A 19,312-nucleotide genomic window follows, 5' to 3' on the forward strand; every position below is an offset into this window, starting at 1 on the left:
ACTTGGGGCTACATCTTCCATCTGACTTGCCTCAAAACTCTGAGGCCTTGCCTACTCTAACCCCCACCGCTGATCTAATCTACATGGCCTTGGCTATGCAAAGAGTGTAGCTGAAATCAGTGTATTTAGAGCAGAGTCTACTGCGTGGTCCGGTTTGTGGGAGCTGCTCTCCCATCAACTAGGGATGTAAGCAACTAGTTGACTATCCAATAAGCAAGAGCTTATTGGATAGTCGACTAGTCCTTGACTAGTCACTTCCCCTCCCCTTGCTGCCTCTATCAGAGGCAGCCGGGGGGTGGGGGTGAGGGAGCAGGAGCCGGTGCAGCAGGGGGAGGACCTGGTGCTGGGGGGAGCTTGCTTAAAAACCGGTTCCTCCCACAGCACCATCTCCACAGAGGGGCAGGAGAGGCAGGGTGAGTAGGAGGGACTGTGCGTGAGCTGGAAATCAACTGATTCCCGATTCATGCCAAGTCCTAGATGCTGCGCCTCTGCTTTTAAAATATATTAAGAGCCTGCCAGCTCTTAATACATTTAAAAAGCAGAAGCACAGCCGGGGGGAACCCATGCGACCAGAACTGTTGATTCCCAGCTTATGCCAGGTCCCCTTGTTGTGCTCCAGCCATTTTACATTTAAGGCTGGTATGCATCAGGGAGAGCTGGCACGAGGTGGGAATCAGCTGGCCCAGCTCATGCCAGTTCCCCCCTGCTGCGCTCCAACCTTTTAAATGTATTAAGAGTCTACTGGCTCTTAATACTTTTAAAAGGCAGAGCTGCAGCGGGGTAAGCTCCCGGCCCCAGGAGCTAACCCTGCTGCGACTCCCTCGCTTATTGACTGATTGACTAGTTGATGGAAAATCCCTACTTGTTTAAACTAGAATTAGCATCCCATCAATAGCGGCTACTCTTCTTCTCCTGGTGAAATACCGGCATCGATAGGAGAGTGCTTGGAGATCGCTTTATTGTGCTTAAGCAGACGTGATAAATCGATGGTTGTTAGATTGATCATTGCCATGTTGATTTCTGGTGTGGGCTTCAGGCATGGAGAGTTCTATGCAGACAGGAGGGAACAGTCACCCTGTTCTATCTCCCGGAACCTACTGGAAGGGGAAAGCAATCCCATTTAACTGGAACTCCTGCTCCTAACCTCCCGCCTAATTATTGGCTGCATAAATGCCACTACAACTGGGATCCTGGACAAAGAAAGAGGAGTGCACAGGAATTTCGTCTTTGAAGCTAAATATTCTCCTACAAAGATTTCAGGGTGGAGACTTTTATTAAATTAAAAAAAACCAGATGGGTTAATTTAAATTATATATATTTAAGATAGGAGGCATTTGGCATTCTAAATAGCTAGCTGCAATTTAAAGACTTAAATTGGGCAAAATAATCTATAAACTATTCAAATTGCATTTAGTATTTAGAGGCATGTAAACGGGTTAAAGTTACTTAAACTTTGAAAAGTCATGACAGCTGATGCTCAGTCAGTACTTCCATGAGGGTTTTGACTAGGTTTGCCAACATAGGATACAATTTTGGTCTGACCTACATCTATGAAGGTCTCCTGCTGACTTCAGGGTTTAGTCTGGAGACAGAAGTAAGTCCCTGATTTGTAAATCTTGCTTAAAATCTTTTCTTACAACACAAGGCACTTGAAGCACTTAAAAAATTCCCTAAACATGCGAAATGAACCCAGATGGCTGCTAGGGGCTTGATTTAAAGCTGATGGAAGTCAATGGAAAGTTCCATTGTTGATGGATTTTGGATCAGGATCTACCCACCCCTTTTTAAAAGCTCTTAAATTCATATACAGTTAGATTATTGCAGTCTGACAAGGCATGTATACCCTGTAAACCACGATGCAAATCACCACACAGCCTCTGAGCAAACCATTGAAGCCTACCGCATCAATCCTCAAATGCTTCAACAAAGAGACACTTTCTTTGTTGCCCCTACAATGAAAAGCAAAGGAAATTAACATACACTGGGCTGAGTTCTGCTGTTGGATGAGTTTGTGGGACATTCTAGGGAAGTATGTGTGGTTGTGCACAGACTTGGAAAAATTGCATGCCTGCCTATGCTTGAGATTTCTTTGCTTCTGTGGATTTGGATCCAGGGCTTGAACACAGAGAGGGGGGGGATAGTGGTATGGGATGGAAGGATTAGCACTTTCTTGTCCGGCAAACACAAGGTATATACACATCAGAGCAGATTTAACAACAGGAGAGCCGCCTTTATTGAATATCAGCTGTCCCTGCTTTGTATCACAATCTTAATGTTACTTTGATGTCATTTAATGTAATTTTGAACATGTGTATATTTAGTGTATTTTATTATAGTGAATAATGAAAGTAACAAAGTTGTAATACGTCAATCCAACCCTCCTCCGTTATGAAAGTGACTATGTTACTGCTAACAGACTTTTGTACAAGCCAAGCATGGCTAAGGCTAAGCATAGCTCAAATTACCGGGGACTATAGTTCTGGAAACAGAAAAATTATTACTGTAGGTTTTAAAGTGGACAAATATGGCAGAGAGTACAAATATCTACACTTGATGTGCAACACAGCCAATTTAATCTTTTAACAGCTCCCCGCCTTAGTCAAACATTTGAGAGGTCTGCACAGTAAATGAGCACTGATGAGAAATTATGAATCTTTATTAATCAGTATAATAGGGTATATTAACATGCATAATAATGAAAAAAAGCACTGCATAAGCAGGAAACTGTCTCTCTTGCACCATCAGAAATTGGTCAAATAAAAATATTATTTTGCTCTCCTAGTTTCTCATGCATAACAATAGTAATGTATTGTTACATTTCAACTCCTACCTTCTTATCAATAAACCAGGGAAATGCAACAGAGGTGTGGATACCATAAGATGGGTGCATAACTGGCTGGTTAATCATTCTCAGAGAGTAGTTATCAATGGTCCACAATCATGCTGGAAGGGCATGACAAATGGGGTTCTGCAGGAATCAGTTTTGGGACTTGTTCTGTTCAGTATTTTCATCAATGATTTAAATGGTGGCAGAGAGAGCATGCTTATAAAGTTTGCAGATGATACCTTGCTGGGAGGGGTTGCAAATGCTTTGAGGATAGGGTCATAATTCAGCACAATCTGGACAGAGTGGAGATGCGGAGAAATTGGAGACGGTCCAGAGAAGAAAAAAAAGATTAAAGGTCTAGAAAACATTATCTATGAGGGAAGACTGAAAGAACTGGGTTTGCTTAGTTTGGAAAAGAGAAGTCTGAGAGGGGACATGATGATAGCTTTCATATACCTAAAAGGATGTAGCAAGTAGGAGCGAGAAAAAATATTCTCCTTAATCCAGGATGGGCAATAATTTTTGACAGGGGGCCACTCCAAGAATTTGGAAAGTAGTTTGAGGGCCACACTTTTCCATGATATTAATGGAGGAGATGCAGGGTCAGGGATGGATCAGGGAGCTGCAGAAGAGAGCTTGGAGTAAGGGAGGGAGTTTGGGTGAAGGAGGCTGTTGTGACCTGGAGCACTGGACTGAGGTGCAGGGGGTTGGATTGTGATCTAGAGCAGGGAATTGGGGTACAGAAGGGGTGTCGGGGGTTGGGTTCTGAGCTTGGGCAGGAGGGGACTGTGACCTGGGGCAGGGGATTGGGGTGCCAGATCTGAGAGGAGTATGGGTGTAGAAGGGGCAGAGGATTTGGGTACCTGGAGTAGGGGCAGGAGTGGGGGGCGGCTGGGGTATCAGAGGCAAGCTCTGGCCAGGAGACTTACCAGCTAGCAGCCCATTCCTGAATAAGCCTCCCTGCCTTCCCCATCCCCACACAGGCTGCAGCCAATGTGCTCTGTGAATAACTACCAGCTCCTTGTGCTTCCTGGTTGCCTGGTATTAAAAGAGGCAACTCCCATAGGTTTCTGGCCAGAAGCCGGCCAATTGGATTGTACTGGAGGTGAGAGCAGCTCCTAAAGTCTTTCCCTCTCCCCTCCAGGCTTCGTTTTTAAAGTGAAACTGCCCCACAATCACATTTCTGAGCGGCGTGCGGGTAGGGCAAGGCAAGTGGGGAGCCTGCATAGAGCTCTCTGCAGCACGTGCGGGCCGGATCCAGTGGCGGCCTGTGGGCTGTATTTTACCCTGACCTGCCTTAACCTCTGATGAGAGGATAAGAAGCAATGGGCTTAAATCGCAGCAAGGGAGGTTTAGGTTGGACATTAGAAAAAACTTCTTGGCAGGGTGGTTAAGCACTGGAATAAAGTGCCTCAGAAAGTTGTGGAATCTCCATCAGTGGAGATGTTTAAGTGCAGGTTAAATAGACATCTGTCAAGGATGATCTAGTGGTGCTTGATCCTTCCAGGGAACTGTGCCAGGGGACTTGACTTGATGAACTCTCAAGGTCCCTATCTGTTCTAGTATTCCATGATTCTATGATACTAATGGGGAGGAAATCAACAGACTTAATGGAAATTTAATTTAACAGGATTCTATAGAAAATACTGTAAAACTAAGAAGTTAACTGAGAATGTGATGTTTTCCACGGGTGGTTTTGTTTATTTTTTTAAGCAACAATCCTATAGAATTCTCTAGCAAGGACATAATTCTCTAGAGAATGGCTCTATAGAAAGGTAATAATTTATTGTTCAATTCTATCAGCTATTTTAATCCATTTTTATTAGGTGTATATCTGGTTTTGAATACACATGACACTCTCTGAAGCTGACAAATAGACAAGCCACTGGGGCAAAATCCCCAGAGCCTGTGAATATGCTGAGATTTCAGAATGTGGCACTGTACATTTTCACAACCCTTCACCGTTTAACCAAAATCTCTGACATTAAGCAATAGATCAATACTTGGCTTCTCTATCAGCCTCTGCCACTTTTTAGCTGATTCTGACTCTTGATTCATAGCTCAGATTCATCATTCCATGTCCAAAGGCATATGGAAAAAATCTCATACATTCATTACCCCTGTGAAGATGTAAGCTTACCCTGGCAGACCACGAATGGTTCTTTTAGGCAAACTACAAGCAAATCAACTTTGTATTAATACTGCTGCAGTGGATTTCATAGCTGTGACAGAAGTTTTAAAATATTCAAACTGTGAGAAGAAATATTTTATGCCTATCTGCATGGTTAGAAGTGCATAAGTGACAAATAGTGCACTATTGCATTGCTTTAGCTAACATGCATTTTCAGACAGATTTAGTAACTATACTGAGTAAACTTGTAAAATAATGTGAGGATACTTTATTTGCTGTCAAAGATTTAGAGCCAGTATTGAAATACCATAATTGAGATAACTTAAACAACGAATAGTCCTGCAGCACCTTAAAGACTAACAAAAATGTAGATGGTATCATGAGCTTTTGTGGGCACAGCCCACTTCCTCGGATGAATGGAGGAAGGGATCCCGAGGTGTGTATCTGTCGAGGAACATTTTAACCTGCTGGGGCACTCATTAATGGATCTAAAGGTGATGATACTACTGCAAAGCAATTTAAAAAACCAGCTGGAGAGAGAAGCTGAGGAACTTGCCTTCATTTACAAATTTGACATCTTTAATCAAGGTTGGAACACAGACCTGAACTGGAAGTGGAAGTAAGGGTTCTGCAAGAACCTGACCTACCCCACAAAGGGATAGAGCGGAGCCGGTGCGCCAGCTTCCACACACCTACCTTCCCCCACTGCCACTCTGGGTTGCCAAAGCCCTCTTCAGACATGTGTGACTGCATTTTGGCCCCCAGGTCCACTTTCCAGGGGCTGTTTTTTTTTTTTTGCTCGACAAAATTTCCTGGTGGCGGTAGTGGCTTTTTCTTTTTGGTTCGACAAATTTTCCCCCCAGCTGTAGGGTTTCAGCGAAATTCTTCTGAGTTTACAAGGGTTCCATGACCAAATAAAATTGGGAAACACTGCCCTAATGACATCAAAAGCTAAGTACTGGACACTTACAGCCCACTCTGTTAGCCTCATTTAGCATGGACACTCTGACAATTTTCCCCCATTTTTTTCCTTCTCTTTCCCACCCTATCCCTTCTTTCACTGCTATTTATTTTGCAACCTTCACCCCTTAACTGCATCTGAAGAAGTGGGTTGTGCCCACGGAAGCTAACGTTATGTACATTTTTGGTTAGTCTCTAAGAGCACGTCTAGACTACATGGCTCCGTCGACGGAGCCATGTAGATTTGTTTACTCGGCAAAGGGAAATGAAGCAGCGATTTAAATAATCGCCACTTCATTTAAATTAAAATGGCTGCTGCGCTATGACGATCAGCTGATTGGTGGCACAGCGCTGTAGTCTGGACGCTCCGCGGTCGACATCAAAGACATTCGTCGACCTCCCCGGTAAACCTCATCCCACAAGGCATAACGGGGAGGTCGACAAATGCCTTTGATGTCGACCACAGAGCGTCCAGACTACAGCGCCGTGCTACCAAAGAGCTGATCGGCACAGCGCGGCAGCCATTTTAATTTAAATGAAGCGGCGATTATTTAAATCGCCGCTTCATTTCCCTTTGCCTACAGCCCTAATCTACATGGCTCTGTGGACGGAGCCATGTAGTCTAGACATGCCCTAAGATGCTGCTAGACTATTCACTGTTTTTTAAGTTTTTTCAGTAACAGATTTACACAACTACCCCTCAGAGACATTATTGAAATATGACATTTCCACTCTAAAATCCAGTATTTTTACCATTCTTTGTTCTTTCCAAAAGAATTTCAACAATATCGATTAGGATTGATTTTCTTCTCCCTCAGCAAATCCTCGAAATCCATGGCATTCTCATTGCTAATCATAAAACTGTTTCCAAAAAACTATTGCACAGAAACATGGAACTAAGGTCAGCCAGTAAATGCCAGGAAATTATAGGAGGGGTCTGCCTGATTTTGACTGATGATCTCTGTTTATTGATGTAGAAATAGGTAGAACTACTCCAATGTCCCTGCCAGTATGATGAAGGGGAGAGTATTTTCTCACCTCTAACTGTGACAACTACTTCATCTCTGTACATATAAGCAGGAATCACCCAGAACCATATAATCACATATGCAGTGTTGGCATGTCTTGGTGTTTGGTGTTTTTCTGAAACCCTAGATCCCAGATACACGTGATTACTTATAAAATCTCAGATCTCATTTTTTAAAAAACAAATGTTTAAGTTTCTTGGTTGCAAAGGAAAATCTGAAAGTGACTCTTAAGGGCTACAGATATACAGATATAGAAGACAAATAAAAATAACGCAATCTTATTATTGGAAAAAAAAACCCCTCATGATTTAAAGCAATCTCATGGGGTTTTTTGGGGGTGGGGTGAAAGGGACATGAGTTTTGAATGCTTAAGGGTTGGCTTGACTGCAGTTGTACTCGTGGATTAGGGTGACCAAGAATCTTCATCTTTTCTAACTACCTGGGAATTATTCCTGAAGGAAGAGAATCTGGACACCATATGTGAAGCAAGCAAGAGACTTTATTACACACACAGCGCTGTCGGAGTGTCACGTCGTTTGTTAGAGCTCAGTGAACACTGCCAAACCATAGGTTACAACTAATTATATAGGATGCTCAATGAGCAGATCAAAGTGATGCGGGTAAAATCCTGGACCCCTGGGTAGGTGCTAATTGTGAGGTAAAGTAAAAGCAATAATATAAAGTTACATAGTTTTTCCAGTAAAACAAGTATTTAAACAAAGCAGACATCAATTATCAGTTACGTGTTAAGTGGTGATATGTCTGTCAGCTTTAAGAAGGTATCTCTGCAGGATGTGGTCCATCTGGGGATTTAAGCAGAGCACTTGACAACTGTGCATTTGTTCCTAGTACCATTGAATGTGTCCTGTCCTGTCTCACATCCATGGCTAGGTGTGGGGGGTAACCATCATGTACTGTGTTTGTGTCCCAGTCCCAGACTCCAAATTTAGAATAGGGGTTCTTAACAGAATATCATAGCCTGCCTCAGAAATTTGTATCCTACAGTCCCAAGGTTAGTGGAACTGGCTGGGATGTTTGACCACCTCTCCCTGATCCAAATTCTCCTAGCTATTTCCAGTCTGCAGCAATTTCCACTCTGCCTGTCTCTACTTGCTTCACACACCTCTGGGTCTCATTCCTCACATTTTATACCAGCTCTCTGTAACACTTTCTACCTCAGAGCTCTGAGTACTAACAGCAGCTTCTCCTCAGTCAGACCCATTATGTGATACAATAAGGGAATCCTACCCTCTAATCTATAAAGGAAAATGTTTGTATGTTTGTGCTCTAATAAGGGCAAATATTGTGCCCATCTATAAAAAGGGGAATAAGAACAACCCAGGAAACTACAGACCGGTCAGTTTAACGTCTGTCCCAGGGAAGATAATGGAGCAGGTAATTAAGGAAATCATATGCAAACACTTGGAAGGTAATAAAGTGATAGGGAATAGCCAACAAGGGTTTGTGAAGAACAAGTCATGCCAAACTAATCTGATAGCTTTCTTTGATAGGATAACGAACCTTGTGGATAAGGGAGAAGCGGTGGATGTCATATACTTAGACTTTAGTAAGGCATTTGATACGGTCTCGCATGATATTCTTATTGATAAACTAGGCAAATATAACTTAGATAGGGCCACGATAAGGTGGGTGCATAATTGGCTGGATAACCGTAGTCAGAGCGTTGTTGTTAACGGTGCTAAATCCTGCTTGAAAGGGATAACAAGTGAAGTTCCTCAAGGGTCTGTTTTGGGACCCGTACTGTTCAATATCTTCATCAATGATGTAGATATTGGGATAGAGAGTACGCTTATTAAGTTCGCAGATGATACCAAACTGGGTGGGGTTGCAATTTCTTTGGAGGATAGGGACATAATTCAAAATAACCTTAGCAAGTTAGAGAAATGGTCAGAGGTAAATAGGATGAGGTTTAATAAAGAGAAATGCAAAATGCTCCACTTAGGAAGGAACAATCAGTTCCATACATACAAGATGGGAAGCGACTGTCTAGGAAGGAGCATGGCAGAAAGGGATCTAGGGGTCATAGTGGACCACAAGTTGAATATGAGTCAACAGTGTGATGCTGCTGCAAAAAAAGCAAATATGATTCTAGGTTGTATCAACAGGTGTGTTGTAAGCAAAACTCACACCTGACTCGTGAAGTCATTCTGCCGCTCTACTCTGCACTAGTTAGGCCTCAGCTGGAGTACGGCGTCCAAGTACAAGCAATGACTCGTGAAGTCATTCTGCCGCTCTACTCTGCACTAGTTAGGCCTCAGCTGGAGTACGGCGTCCAGTTCTGGGCACCACATTTCAAGAAAGATGTGGAGAAATTGGAAAGGGTACAGACAAGAGCGACAAGAATGATTAAAGGTCTAGAGAACATGACCTATGAAGCCAGGCTTCATGAACTGGGCTTGTTTAGTTTGGAAAAAAGAAGATTAAGGGGGGACATGATAGCGGTTTTCAAATATCTAAAAGGGTGTCACAAGGAGGAAGGAGAAAATTTGTTCCTCTTGGTTTCTGAGGACAGGACAAGGAGTAATGGGATTAAAGTGCAGCAAGGGAGGTTTAGATTGGACATTAGGAAAAAATTCCTAAGTGTCAGGGTGGTCAAATATTGGAATAAATTGCCAAGGGAGATGGTGGAATCTCCCTCTCTGGAGATATTTAAGAACAGGTTAGATAGACATCTGTCAGGGATGGTGTAGACAGAGCTTGGTCCTGCCTTGAGGGTGGGAGGCTGGACTCAATGACCTCTCGAGGTCCCTTCTATTCCTATGATTCTATGAACTTGGACAGTATAAGATCTACCGCAACCAAACTTTCCATGGGATAACCTTCCCTCCAGGAGAAGGTTTTAAGGTACTTTTGGACCAGATTGGGCCAGATCTCAACATGTAAAAATAAAAAATAGCCCGTGGTGCTACCCTAGGCCATGTGCCCGCCACCTGCAGCCCCCAGCACCGTCCGGGACTCCCTCTACCCATACGCGCAAAACGGCGCGGGCACACGCCCTGTCCCCTGTGGCTATGTTTACCAGGTAGTCCAAAAAAACCCACAAAAAACGGACACACTTGATTGGGGGCAGGGAAGGAACCAGCTGGGAGGGGAGTGGGGCTGCCCGAGAGGAAGGGGTAGGGGCTGGGAAGCAGAGCTGGTTGAGGGGGAGGGGGAGGGGCAGCGGGGCTGGCTGGGAGAGATGGGGGGGGCACTGCTGGCAGGAAGCAAAGGTGGTTGGGGGAGATGGGGGTGGGGGGAGGCCGAAGGGAGAGGGGCTGGCCAGGGGAGATCGGGAGGAGGAGAACTGGCTGGCAGGAAGTAGGGCTGGGGGTGGGGGAAGCTAATCGGCCAGCAGGGAGCGGGACTGAGCAATGCCAGGTAACTCCAGCTAGTATCTGATACAACCCAGTGACAATTCCTTTCTCCTTCTTAAAAACAGGACCCTTTCAATCCAGGGCAGACTTTCTTAAACTGTATCTCTTCTATACCTGGATTCTGCTGATACCTTGTGTGGCACAGAATTCCACAGGCTGATTATGCTATGGGGGGAAGTCTCACCCTGCATGTAATCTATACTTTTGTATCTTAAAAGCATTGTGCTTCAAAGAGAAATGGAATCCAGCCAACTTTCTCCAACCATGGGAGATGTATTGGCTTCAAAAAGAGGTTACATGTTGTAGGGAAGAGACCTCGGTATTAATGCAAAAATGATATTAATTAGTATCTATTTTTTTTATTAATTTCAGAGGTATAGCTGTGTTAATCTGTAACTGAAAATCTTAAAAGCAATTAATAGTCCTGTTTGTTAGAGACTAACAAAAAATGTAGATAGTATCATGAACTGGCATGGGCACAACCCACTTCTTCAGATGACTGGAGATAAGGGGTCCAAGTTGCAAAATAAATAGCAGAGAAAAAGAGGATGGGGAGGGAAAGAGAAGGAAAAAAATGGGGAAAAAATTGTCAATTAGAGTGTCCATGGTAAATGAAGCTGATAGAGTGGGTTCTAAGTGCTTTTAAGTACCGGGTGCTTGGCTATTACGTCATTAGGATGTGGAATGTACTGGGTAATCCAGTTAAGTTGTTTGTTTAAACCTCTATTGCAGGTGTCAAATTTGTAAATGAAATTAAGTTCTGCAGCTTCCCTTTCGAGCTGGTTTTTGAAACTGGCTTGTGATAATACAGTAACTTTGAGATTTATTTAAGAGTGCCTGCAAAAGAGGTTTAAACAAATACCTTAACTGGATTACCTGCTACATTCCACATCCTAATGACATAAATAGCCAAGCATCGGGTAAGGATGTTAAATTTAGATTAATTAAATAATCAAATAGTCAGTGGGATTTCTATCAACTGTTTGATTAGTATATAAGGGCGCTCTTGCTACAGTTCAAACGAGGAAGACCCGCAGGGAGCGCAGGGCCAGTGGCGGACTTTGAAATGTATAAGAGCCTGCGCTCCCTGAAGGGCTACTACTTCTGGCCCCACACTTCCTGTCATGCCTGAGCCTTTGAAATATACAAGAGCCCACTCTCCCTGCAGAGCTTCTGCTTTTTGGCTGGAGCTCTTGTACATTTCAAAGGCAGAATCACAGTAGAAGCAGCATGAGCAGAAACTGCTTCAGTCCCCACTTGCGCCGTTTCCTGCTGTGCCTCTACTTCCCTGCCCCCCACGGAGACGGCGCTGAGGGGAACCAACTTTTAAGCCAGCTCCCCCCAGCACCAGCTTCCCCCCACGTTTGCTGCCTCTCTCTGATAGAGTCAGGAAGGGGGAAGAGGAAGTGACTAGTTCCGTCACTAGTTGACTATCTGATAAGCTTATGCTTGTCGGATAGTTGACTACTCACTTACATCCCTAGCACTGGGTACTTAAGAGTACTTCGAACCCACTCTATCAGCTTCATTTAGCAAGGACAATCTAATTGACAATTTTTTCCTTCTCTTTCCCTCCCCATCCCCTGTATTTCTCTGCTATTTATTTTGCAACTTGGACCCCTTTACTCTAGTCATCTGAAGAAGTGGGTTGTGCCCACGAAAGACGTACTGTTCAATATCTTCATCAATGACTTAGATATTGGGATAGAGAGTACGCTTATTAAGTTTGCGGATGATACCAAACTGGGTAGGGTTGCGACTTCTTTGGAGGATAGGGACATAATTCAAAATGACCTTAGCAAGTTAGAGAAATGGTCAGAGGTAAACAGGATGAGGTTTAATAAAGAGAAATGCAAAGTGCTCCACTTAGGAAGGAACAATCAGTTCCATACATACAAGATGGGAAGCGACTGTCTAGGAAGGAGCATGGCAGAAAGGGATCTAGGGGTCATAGTGGACCACAAGTTGAATATGAGTCAACAGTGTGATGCTGTTGCCAAAAAAGCAAATATGATTCTAGGTTGTATCAACAGGTGTGTTGTACGCAAAACTCGTGAAGTCATTCTGCCGCTCTACTCTGCACTAGTTAGGCCTCAGCTGGAGTACTGTGTCCAGTTCTGGGCGCCACATTTCAAGAAAGATGTGGAGAAATTGGAAAGGGTACGGAGAAGAGCGACAAGAATGATTAAAGGTCTAGAGAACATGACCTATGAAGCCAGGCTTCATGAACTGGGCTTGTTTAGTTTGGAAAAAAGAAGATTAAGGGGGGACATGATAGCGGTTTTCAAATATCTAAAAGGGTGTCACAAGGAGGAAGGAGAAAATTTGTTCCTCTTGGTTTCTGAGGACAGGACAAGGAGTAATGGGCTTAAAGTGCAGCAGGGGAGGTTTAGATTGGACATTAGGAAAAAATTCCTAACTGTCAGGGTGGTCAAATATTGGAATAAATTGCCAAGGGAGGTGGTGGAATCTCCCTCTCTGGAGATATTTAAGAACAGGTTAGATAGACATCTGTCAGGGATGGTGTAGACGGAGCTTGGTCCTGCCTTGAGGGCGGGGGGCTGGACTCGATGACCTCTTGAGGTCCCTTCCAGTCCTATTATTCTATGATTCTATGATTCTATGATACTATCTACATTTTTGTTAGTCTGTAAGGTGCTGCAGGACTATTAATTGTTTTTTATTTGTATTAGATCATTACAAGCTTGTTTGCACCCTTACTGACTATTAAGTTATAGCTACATGTATGTTACAGTCAGAATGGTTGGGAATATAATAATACACATGTTTAGTTAGTTACGTTACAAAATGTTAAAACTAACCAAAGAACTTGAGAAAGATTTCTATTCCTATCCCCCAAGAACAAACATCAAGATGAAAAACCATGTAAAATATTCATTTTCTAGGAGAAAACCTGAATGTGATTGGAATGTAGGATGTGTGTTATCAGAGCAATAAATCTAGGTAACATGGGTTCTAACAGCCCCCACTCTCTTGCAAGAAAAATGTCTTGTGTTCTTAAAAACTTGAGAGAAAAATATGTTGTTGAAGATGCTTGAAGCTTTTGTTTATTTCTTAAATGTAGAAAAGGAAAAGTCTTTTGAGATGTGTGCTTACACACATCTAAATGCAGGAATAATAAGATGTTTAATGTACAAATATAGCAAGGTCATTTGATGCTATAACTGCTTACTAATATAAGTAATCATTTAAGTATAGAATAGTTATATTAATGGGGTGCTAATTAAATACTTGTATTGTGCAAGCAAACCTCATCTAACTCCAGAAAATGAGACAACGCTTCAAAAATTATTATAAGAATCAACATTTGTTTATATTAAGCTGTAAAAAAACTTTCTAAGAGTTATTTAATTTTAAAAGACTGTTTGGAGAACTAAAACCTTTTAAATAAAGGAGTGTTTGGACTTTTTATAAATAGAATTGCATTTTCTGTCAAAATCTAATAAAGTTGAAAGAATATCTCATACAATGGATCACATAAAAAGAAACAGTTAAAACTAGCTTTGAAAGTCTACAAGAAGAACAAAGGCAATGAAAGAAATGTTGTATATTCATTAAACAGATTATATATCCAGGAGCTGAATGCGTCATCTAAGCCAACCCTGAAGGCATCAAGTCAATGAAAGGGTGACAGCAACCAACTTTGAATCTGAACAAGCCAGTGTGTACTCCTATTTTTATGAATTTATAGGAAGTAGATGCATATAAAAGACTCCAAAGTGAGCATCCCTCACATGCAACCCCCTCGTGCGTTAATTTATTTAACGCTTTCTTTTTCTCTCTTTAATAGTGAAATGATCATAAATAATAACTGTGCTTATTTTTCAAAAACAACAAGGAGTCCTGTGATATCTTAAAGACTAACTGATTTATTTGGGCATCAGGTTTTTTGGATAAAAATCACTTCATCAGATGCATTTGACAAAGTGGTTTTTACTCACAAAAGCTTATGCCCAAATAAATCTGTTAACCATAACATGGCAATAAGAGAAACAATAAGAGCTAGCTTACCATTTCTCTAAAATAAATATTTCTGGTAATTTTTAAAATAAAAATGATTTGGTGTCCAATAATTAAAATGACTCCCTGTGCCATACGTATTCTGCCCCTTGGGAAAAAATCAGGCAATTTTTATTTAATGCCTGTGTGCTGACTGAATGGGAAGATACTGTCACCTTCTCACATTCAGTATTCTTAGCTGAAATAACATGATGGCTTAACAAGAGGCAGGATCTGTGGGCTTTATGGGAGTCAGGAGGCCTTTTGGAGGAATCTGAATGAGCAAAGGGTGGGAGTCTAGCAACACTGATATGGGGATTTGAGTTCCATGGATGTAGGACTGGACCCATCAGACTCAGCATGAGAAGTACTGAGCACCTTTTAGCAGGTGTGGTGTGGGCTGAGTTCCTACAAGGGACCTAAGGAGGCACAGCATGTCTCAACGTTGAGCTCTTTTATTTATTAGTGGCAGAGTGTCCGCAGCATGTACAGGGTGTAACGCTACTAGACCTAATGCCTGGATTCTTTCTAGATTTGGGTACAAGGCAGAGGAATCTGTGCCTGTCACTTTACAGAAGCAGCCATGAGCTCTCCAATATAGATGTGAGAGTTTGTACTTCCCTACAACACTTCTGAGAACAATGTTTGCAGATTCCTGAGTAAGGGTGCATCTAAACTATATCCCCTTTTTTATATTGTAAATGAAGCTGGGATTTGAATTTCCTGCATTTCAATTACATAATGGCAGCTGCAGCTTTTTTCCGAAAAGCCGCTTTTCAAAACCCCTCCCCCCAAAAAAACCCCAAAGAAACCCGCGGTCAAGATAGGGATCTTTTGACAGAAATGCCCTGTTTCAAAAGATCCTTTAACCCTCAATGAGGATCTTTCGAAACAGGGCATTTCTGTCAAAAGATCCCTGTCTTGACTGCGGTTCCCGCCCCCCCCTCTGAAAAGCAGCTTTTCAAAAAAAAAAAAGCCGTGGCCACCGTTATGTAAATGAAATGCAGGAAATTCAAATCCTGGCTTCATTTACAATTTTGATATGTCTAATTGATATCCCTTTATCGAAAAAGAGACGTAGTTTAGATGTACCCTAAGTCTGAACAACATTCAATGCTCTCCCCAATAGAAGCATATTTGTAACCCAAGGTTTGAAGCACTGCTTAGTGTAATGCAAACTCAGCTGCTCTGGAAAGTCACCTTAATCAGGAGTTAGAAATGGGATTGTGAACAAGATGTTAATGGACAAACTGGTTCCAACAAAACTAACCTACTTTCCCCCTAAAACTAAATCCAAACCAAATCTTTTCTTAGTTTTTTTTAAAAAGGATAATATAAAACAAATGATCATTTTGCTTCTGAAACCTGCCAAAAGAAAATGCAAATAGCTGGCTATTCCAGTCATTTTTCACATGACTAGAAGCAAAAATGCCAGAAATCTCAGGAGTTGGCCAGTTATTGCAAGATTTTTTAGTTATTGACGTTGAAGGTTCAGATTGAGACACTGGTGTAGCCAGAAGGGCTGGGTTGGCTTCAATTTCTGGTGGATGGGAAAGAATGGGTAACAGGGAGAGCAGGATAGGAGGGATGGGGCGGGGAGAGTCCTGGCAGAGGAGAGCTAGCCATGGTCCTGCTCCCTGGCCAGAGCGCTGGGACAGAGGGGTCAAGCCCCAACCCCGGTGACGGGCTTGCCAGGTGAAGCTGGGTAAACCCCCATGCTTGGATTTCGCTCCCTGAATGGTGCGCTAGATAAACTGGTGGGCCATAGCTCACACAGGCCCACCCATGGCTACGCCCTTGAATTGAGGTATCTGAGTTTTTGGATTTTATCCTACCTGAACTGAGGTGAGCTGCTGGATCTGTAGCGGTTCACATGTTACCTGTTTACTAATCTCTCAGTACCCTGATGTTTGATAGCTCAGTTTGCTCTTCAAGATAATCTGGTTTATGCACAGCTGGCATGCATAATTTGTACGTTTGTGGCATCTGCCAGTGGGAATGACATTCCGAATCTGAATGTGTGAATTACCTCAAACTCAGGCTTTCTGGGTCATAAATGAATCTGATCAGTGAAAAGAGATGTAATATTTTAATTGGTTTTTCATGCTTCAATTGATCAATATTTATTGGGCTAGATCATTAAACTACTCTGGAAACAAATACAGTTTCTGCTGAACATGTCTTCCAAAGCTATCACGGTAAAACAAATACATGATTCTGCTGAACATGTCTTCCAAAGCTATCACAGTAAAGGAACTATGAGGAAATTCATCCAGGTATTTTGTGCACTATTTTCCCACTTGCAATATTTATATGCCTATAAATATGCAGTCACACACATTATGCTTTATCATACACACATAAAGAAAGACCAATTACAAGAATTATCTATGGTTTGCTTTAACAAACATTAACGAGAATGAGGCAGCTTAATTTTCTAGAAGCATCAGAAGGAAGCAAATGACTAAGGTTAACTGCTTTGGGTGGTAAACATAGGATAGAGTTAGCAATAATGAAATTAAGAATGAGAAAATGTAGACTGAATATCAGGAAAAAATTCCTGGTCAGCGAGTTCTATCAATCTCCCGAGATAGGTGTGTATTCCCCATTGAAACCCTTCTGTTGTAATAGTCCTACACTGGCATGGGGGTGGGCTAGAAGATACAATAGGACTGTTCAGTCTATTCTATGAAAGTCTCAATTGCACAGATTTTGTATAGCTGCTAATAGCAGGAACTGCTATAAAATAGATCTAACGCTGTTTCAAACACTAACACGATCGTTTAACAATTAGCCAGGCAATTATTCTGCCCTTAAATGAGCATAAAAGATCTCAACCTCAATGTTCTGATCTTCTCACTGGTGCTGAACTATAAGGGCCCTATTATCTCCCCTCTGCAGGACTCAAGTGGCTGCAGCTGAAGTTCCATGCATTGGGGCTGGACCCAATTCCCTCTGAAGTCCACAGTAAGACACTCATTGAGATTAATGGAAGCAAGAGCAAGCCCTTAAGGAGGCTAGGTTATTGAACTGAAGATATGCCCTCTAGATCTGAGAGTAAATGTGGTGCACAGTCATTATGGACCAAATTCTTTGCAAAAGTGTTGCAGCTCCATTGATTTCACAGGAGTTTTGCCCATTGACAGCAGCAGCAGGTCCTGTCTATGTGTGTGTGTTTATGGGAAAGGAGTTTTAAATGTATTGATTTTACAGCAGCTTCTTATTTCACTCTTGAGCAAGGTGGAATAAGGAACAAGTAACTGGGCAAACTGAAGGAACAGCTTTATCATTATAACTGCTTTAGGTTTTTTTACCTAGCATTCAGAAGCAGATGGAAAACGGACAACTTAGTGAAACACTAAGTTGTCTGTTCCTGTATGAAATACCTTCATGAACCAGCCCTATAATGGTTAAAACAAAAACCAACCACACAAAAATTCACACACCTGGAAGCCCAAATGTAGGCCAAAAGGTCAGAAGGGCTACTTGCTCCCAATTACTTAATGAAATACGCTATTGGCTTTCATTCCCTCCACCCCCAGAAAAAGAATGAAAAAGACCTTTCCATCTTTATCTCATAGGTCAAAGGTCATCTTCACTTGAAAAAGGCTTAAGTGCAGTCTGTAAAGACACACTGGGCAGTTTCTGACATGACCACACTGCATGTACATTTCAGTACTGTGACTGAGTGGGTGGAAAACAATGGCAGAAGGTTTGTGGATAGCTCTGATTACCATGCCTCTAGTAAAGTGGCCTTTGTAACAGAAGGTGAAAGTTCACCATCTTCCATTTACATCAATAAACATGATCAACTCTTAAACAGACATAGAAATCAATTCCCACCACACATTTGCCAAATGCTCTTTAGCTAAATGAATTGATCTGCCCCTTCCAATCTGCATCAGAGAAATAAAAACTATCCTAACCCATAATTTGGGAAGACTGAAGGTGAGGAGGGAGTTGCACTCACCATTACATGTGCAGCGTACATTTCTGTAGAAACGGGGACACACAAAACTAATTCGCGCTGTGCTATAGGTCATCAGGGAATGGGAATCAATAGACAGGCTCTGTTCACAGTGCTGCTCCTGACAATCCAGTCCAGAACAATTCTTCTCCAAGATAGCCGAGATGCGAATCACATTTTCTAAGTGTCTCCTTGCATTGGTAAGCTTCTGAATCAAATAAGCAGGCTTATAGAATCCACTGTTGTGCATTTGCACTGCAAACAGCATATCAAGCTGACTGGTGCCAGCCACGGGCTGAATACTGATAATGTGAAGGCTATCTTGTTTCTGTGAGACCACTGCATTTCGCAAGGTGCGCCTGAATCCATGCATGTGGAGCCCCACAAAATCTTCTGGGGAAACTTTCTCAAATCGGATAGTGACCGTGTTCTGCAGCATTTCTTGAACCAGCTGTTCCACATGGACTATGACATCTATGGGCACTTGGAACCGGCCATCGCTGACCGAAACATTCAGTATATACTTGCCATTATCAAGCCCTCCCAGTGCAATGATCTTGCCATCATGGCTGTTAACCTTGAACAGACTTTTCTGCTCAGACTTCAGAGTATAAGTGAGAACATCATACACATCTTGATCCGTGGCATGTATCTTCCCAATGACACCCCCTGGAAAGTCATCTTCCATGGTGATTATAAAGATCTCCAGTGGAATGGCTGTAGGTTTGTGAATACTTTCTTCAATAACCCGCACCTGAATGTAAGTGTGGGACACCTGTTGAGGCTTCCCAGAATCTTTTGCCTAGGTTAATTTGGGAAGAAGCACACACATAAATCACAATCAATAATAACAATTCCTCATATCTTTCTTCTCCCTACTACTGTATTTGTATAGTCTGCCATCCTGAGACTCTTTCAAAGCACTTTACAAACATTATTTACTAACTATTTATATCCAGGAACACATTGCAATGCTGCCACCTCTGATGTGGAATACAAAAA

General features: G+C 42.3%; 1 protein-coding gene across 8 annotated transcripts in view; it reads right to left on the reverse strand.

The window, feature by feature from the left end:
- The window catches only part of FAT3 (FAT atypical cadherin 3), a 647,479-nt gene that overhangs the window by 61,576 nt on the left and 566,591 nt on the right, over positions 1-19,312 (reverse strand). For all 8 annotated transcript variants that reach the window (XM_025188675.2, XM_075919378.1, XM_075919376.1 and 5 more), the window contains one exon: positions 18,314-19,112. In XM_025188675.2, the coding sequence (XP_025044460.2) occupies positions 18,314-19,112 (799 nt within the window). The remainder of the gene's footprint in view (positions 1-18,313; positions 19,113-19,312) is intronic.

This window comes from Pelodiscus sinensis, chromosome 1 (genome assembly GCF_049634645.1).
Source record: "Pelodiscus sinensis isolate JC-2024 chromosome 1, ASM4963464v1, whole genome shotgun sequence".
Classification (NCBI taxonomy): Eukaryota; Metazoa; Chordata; order Testudines; family Trionychidae; genus Pelodiscus; species Pelodiscus sinensis.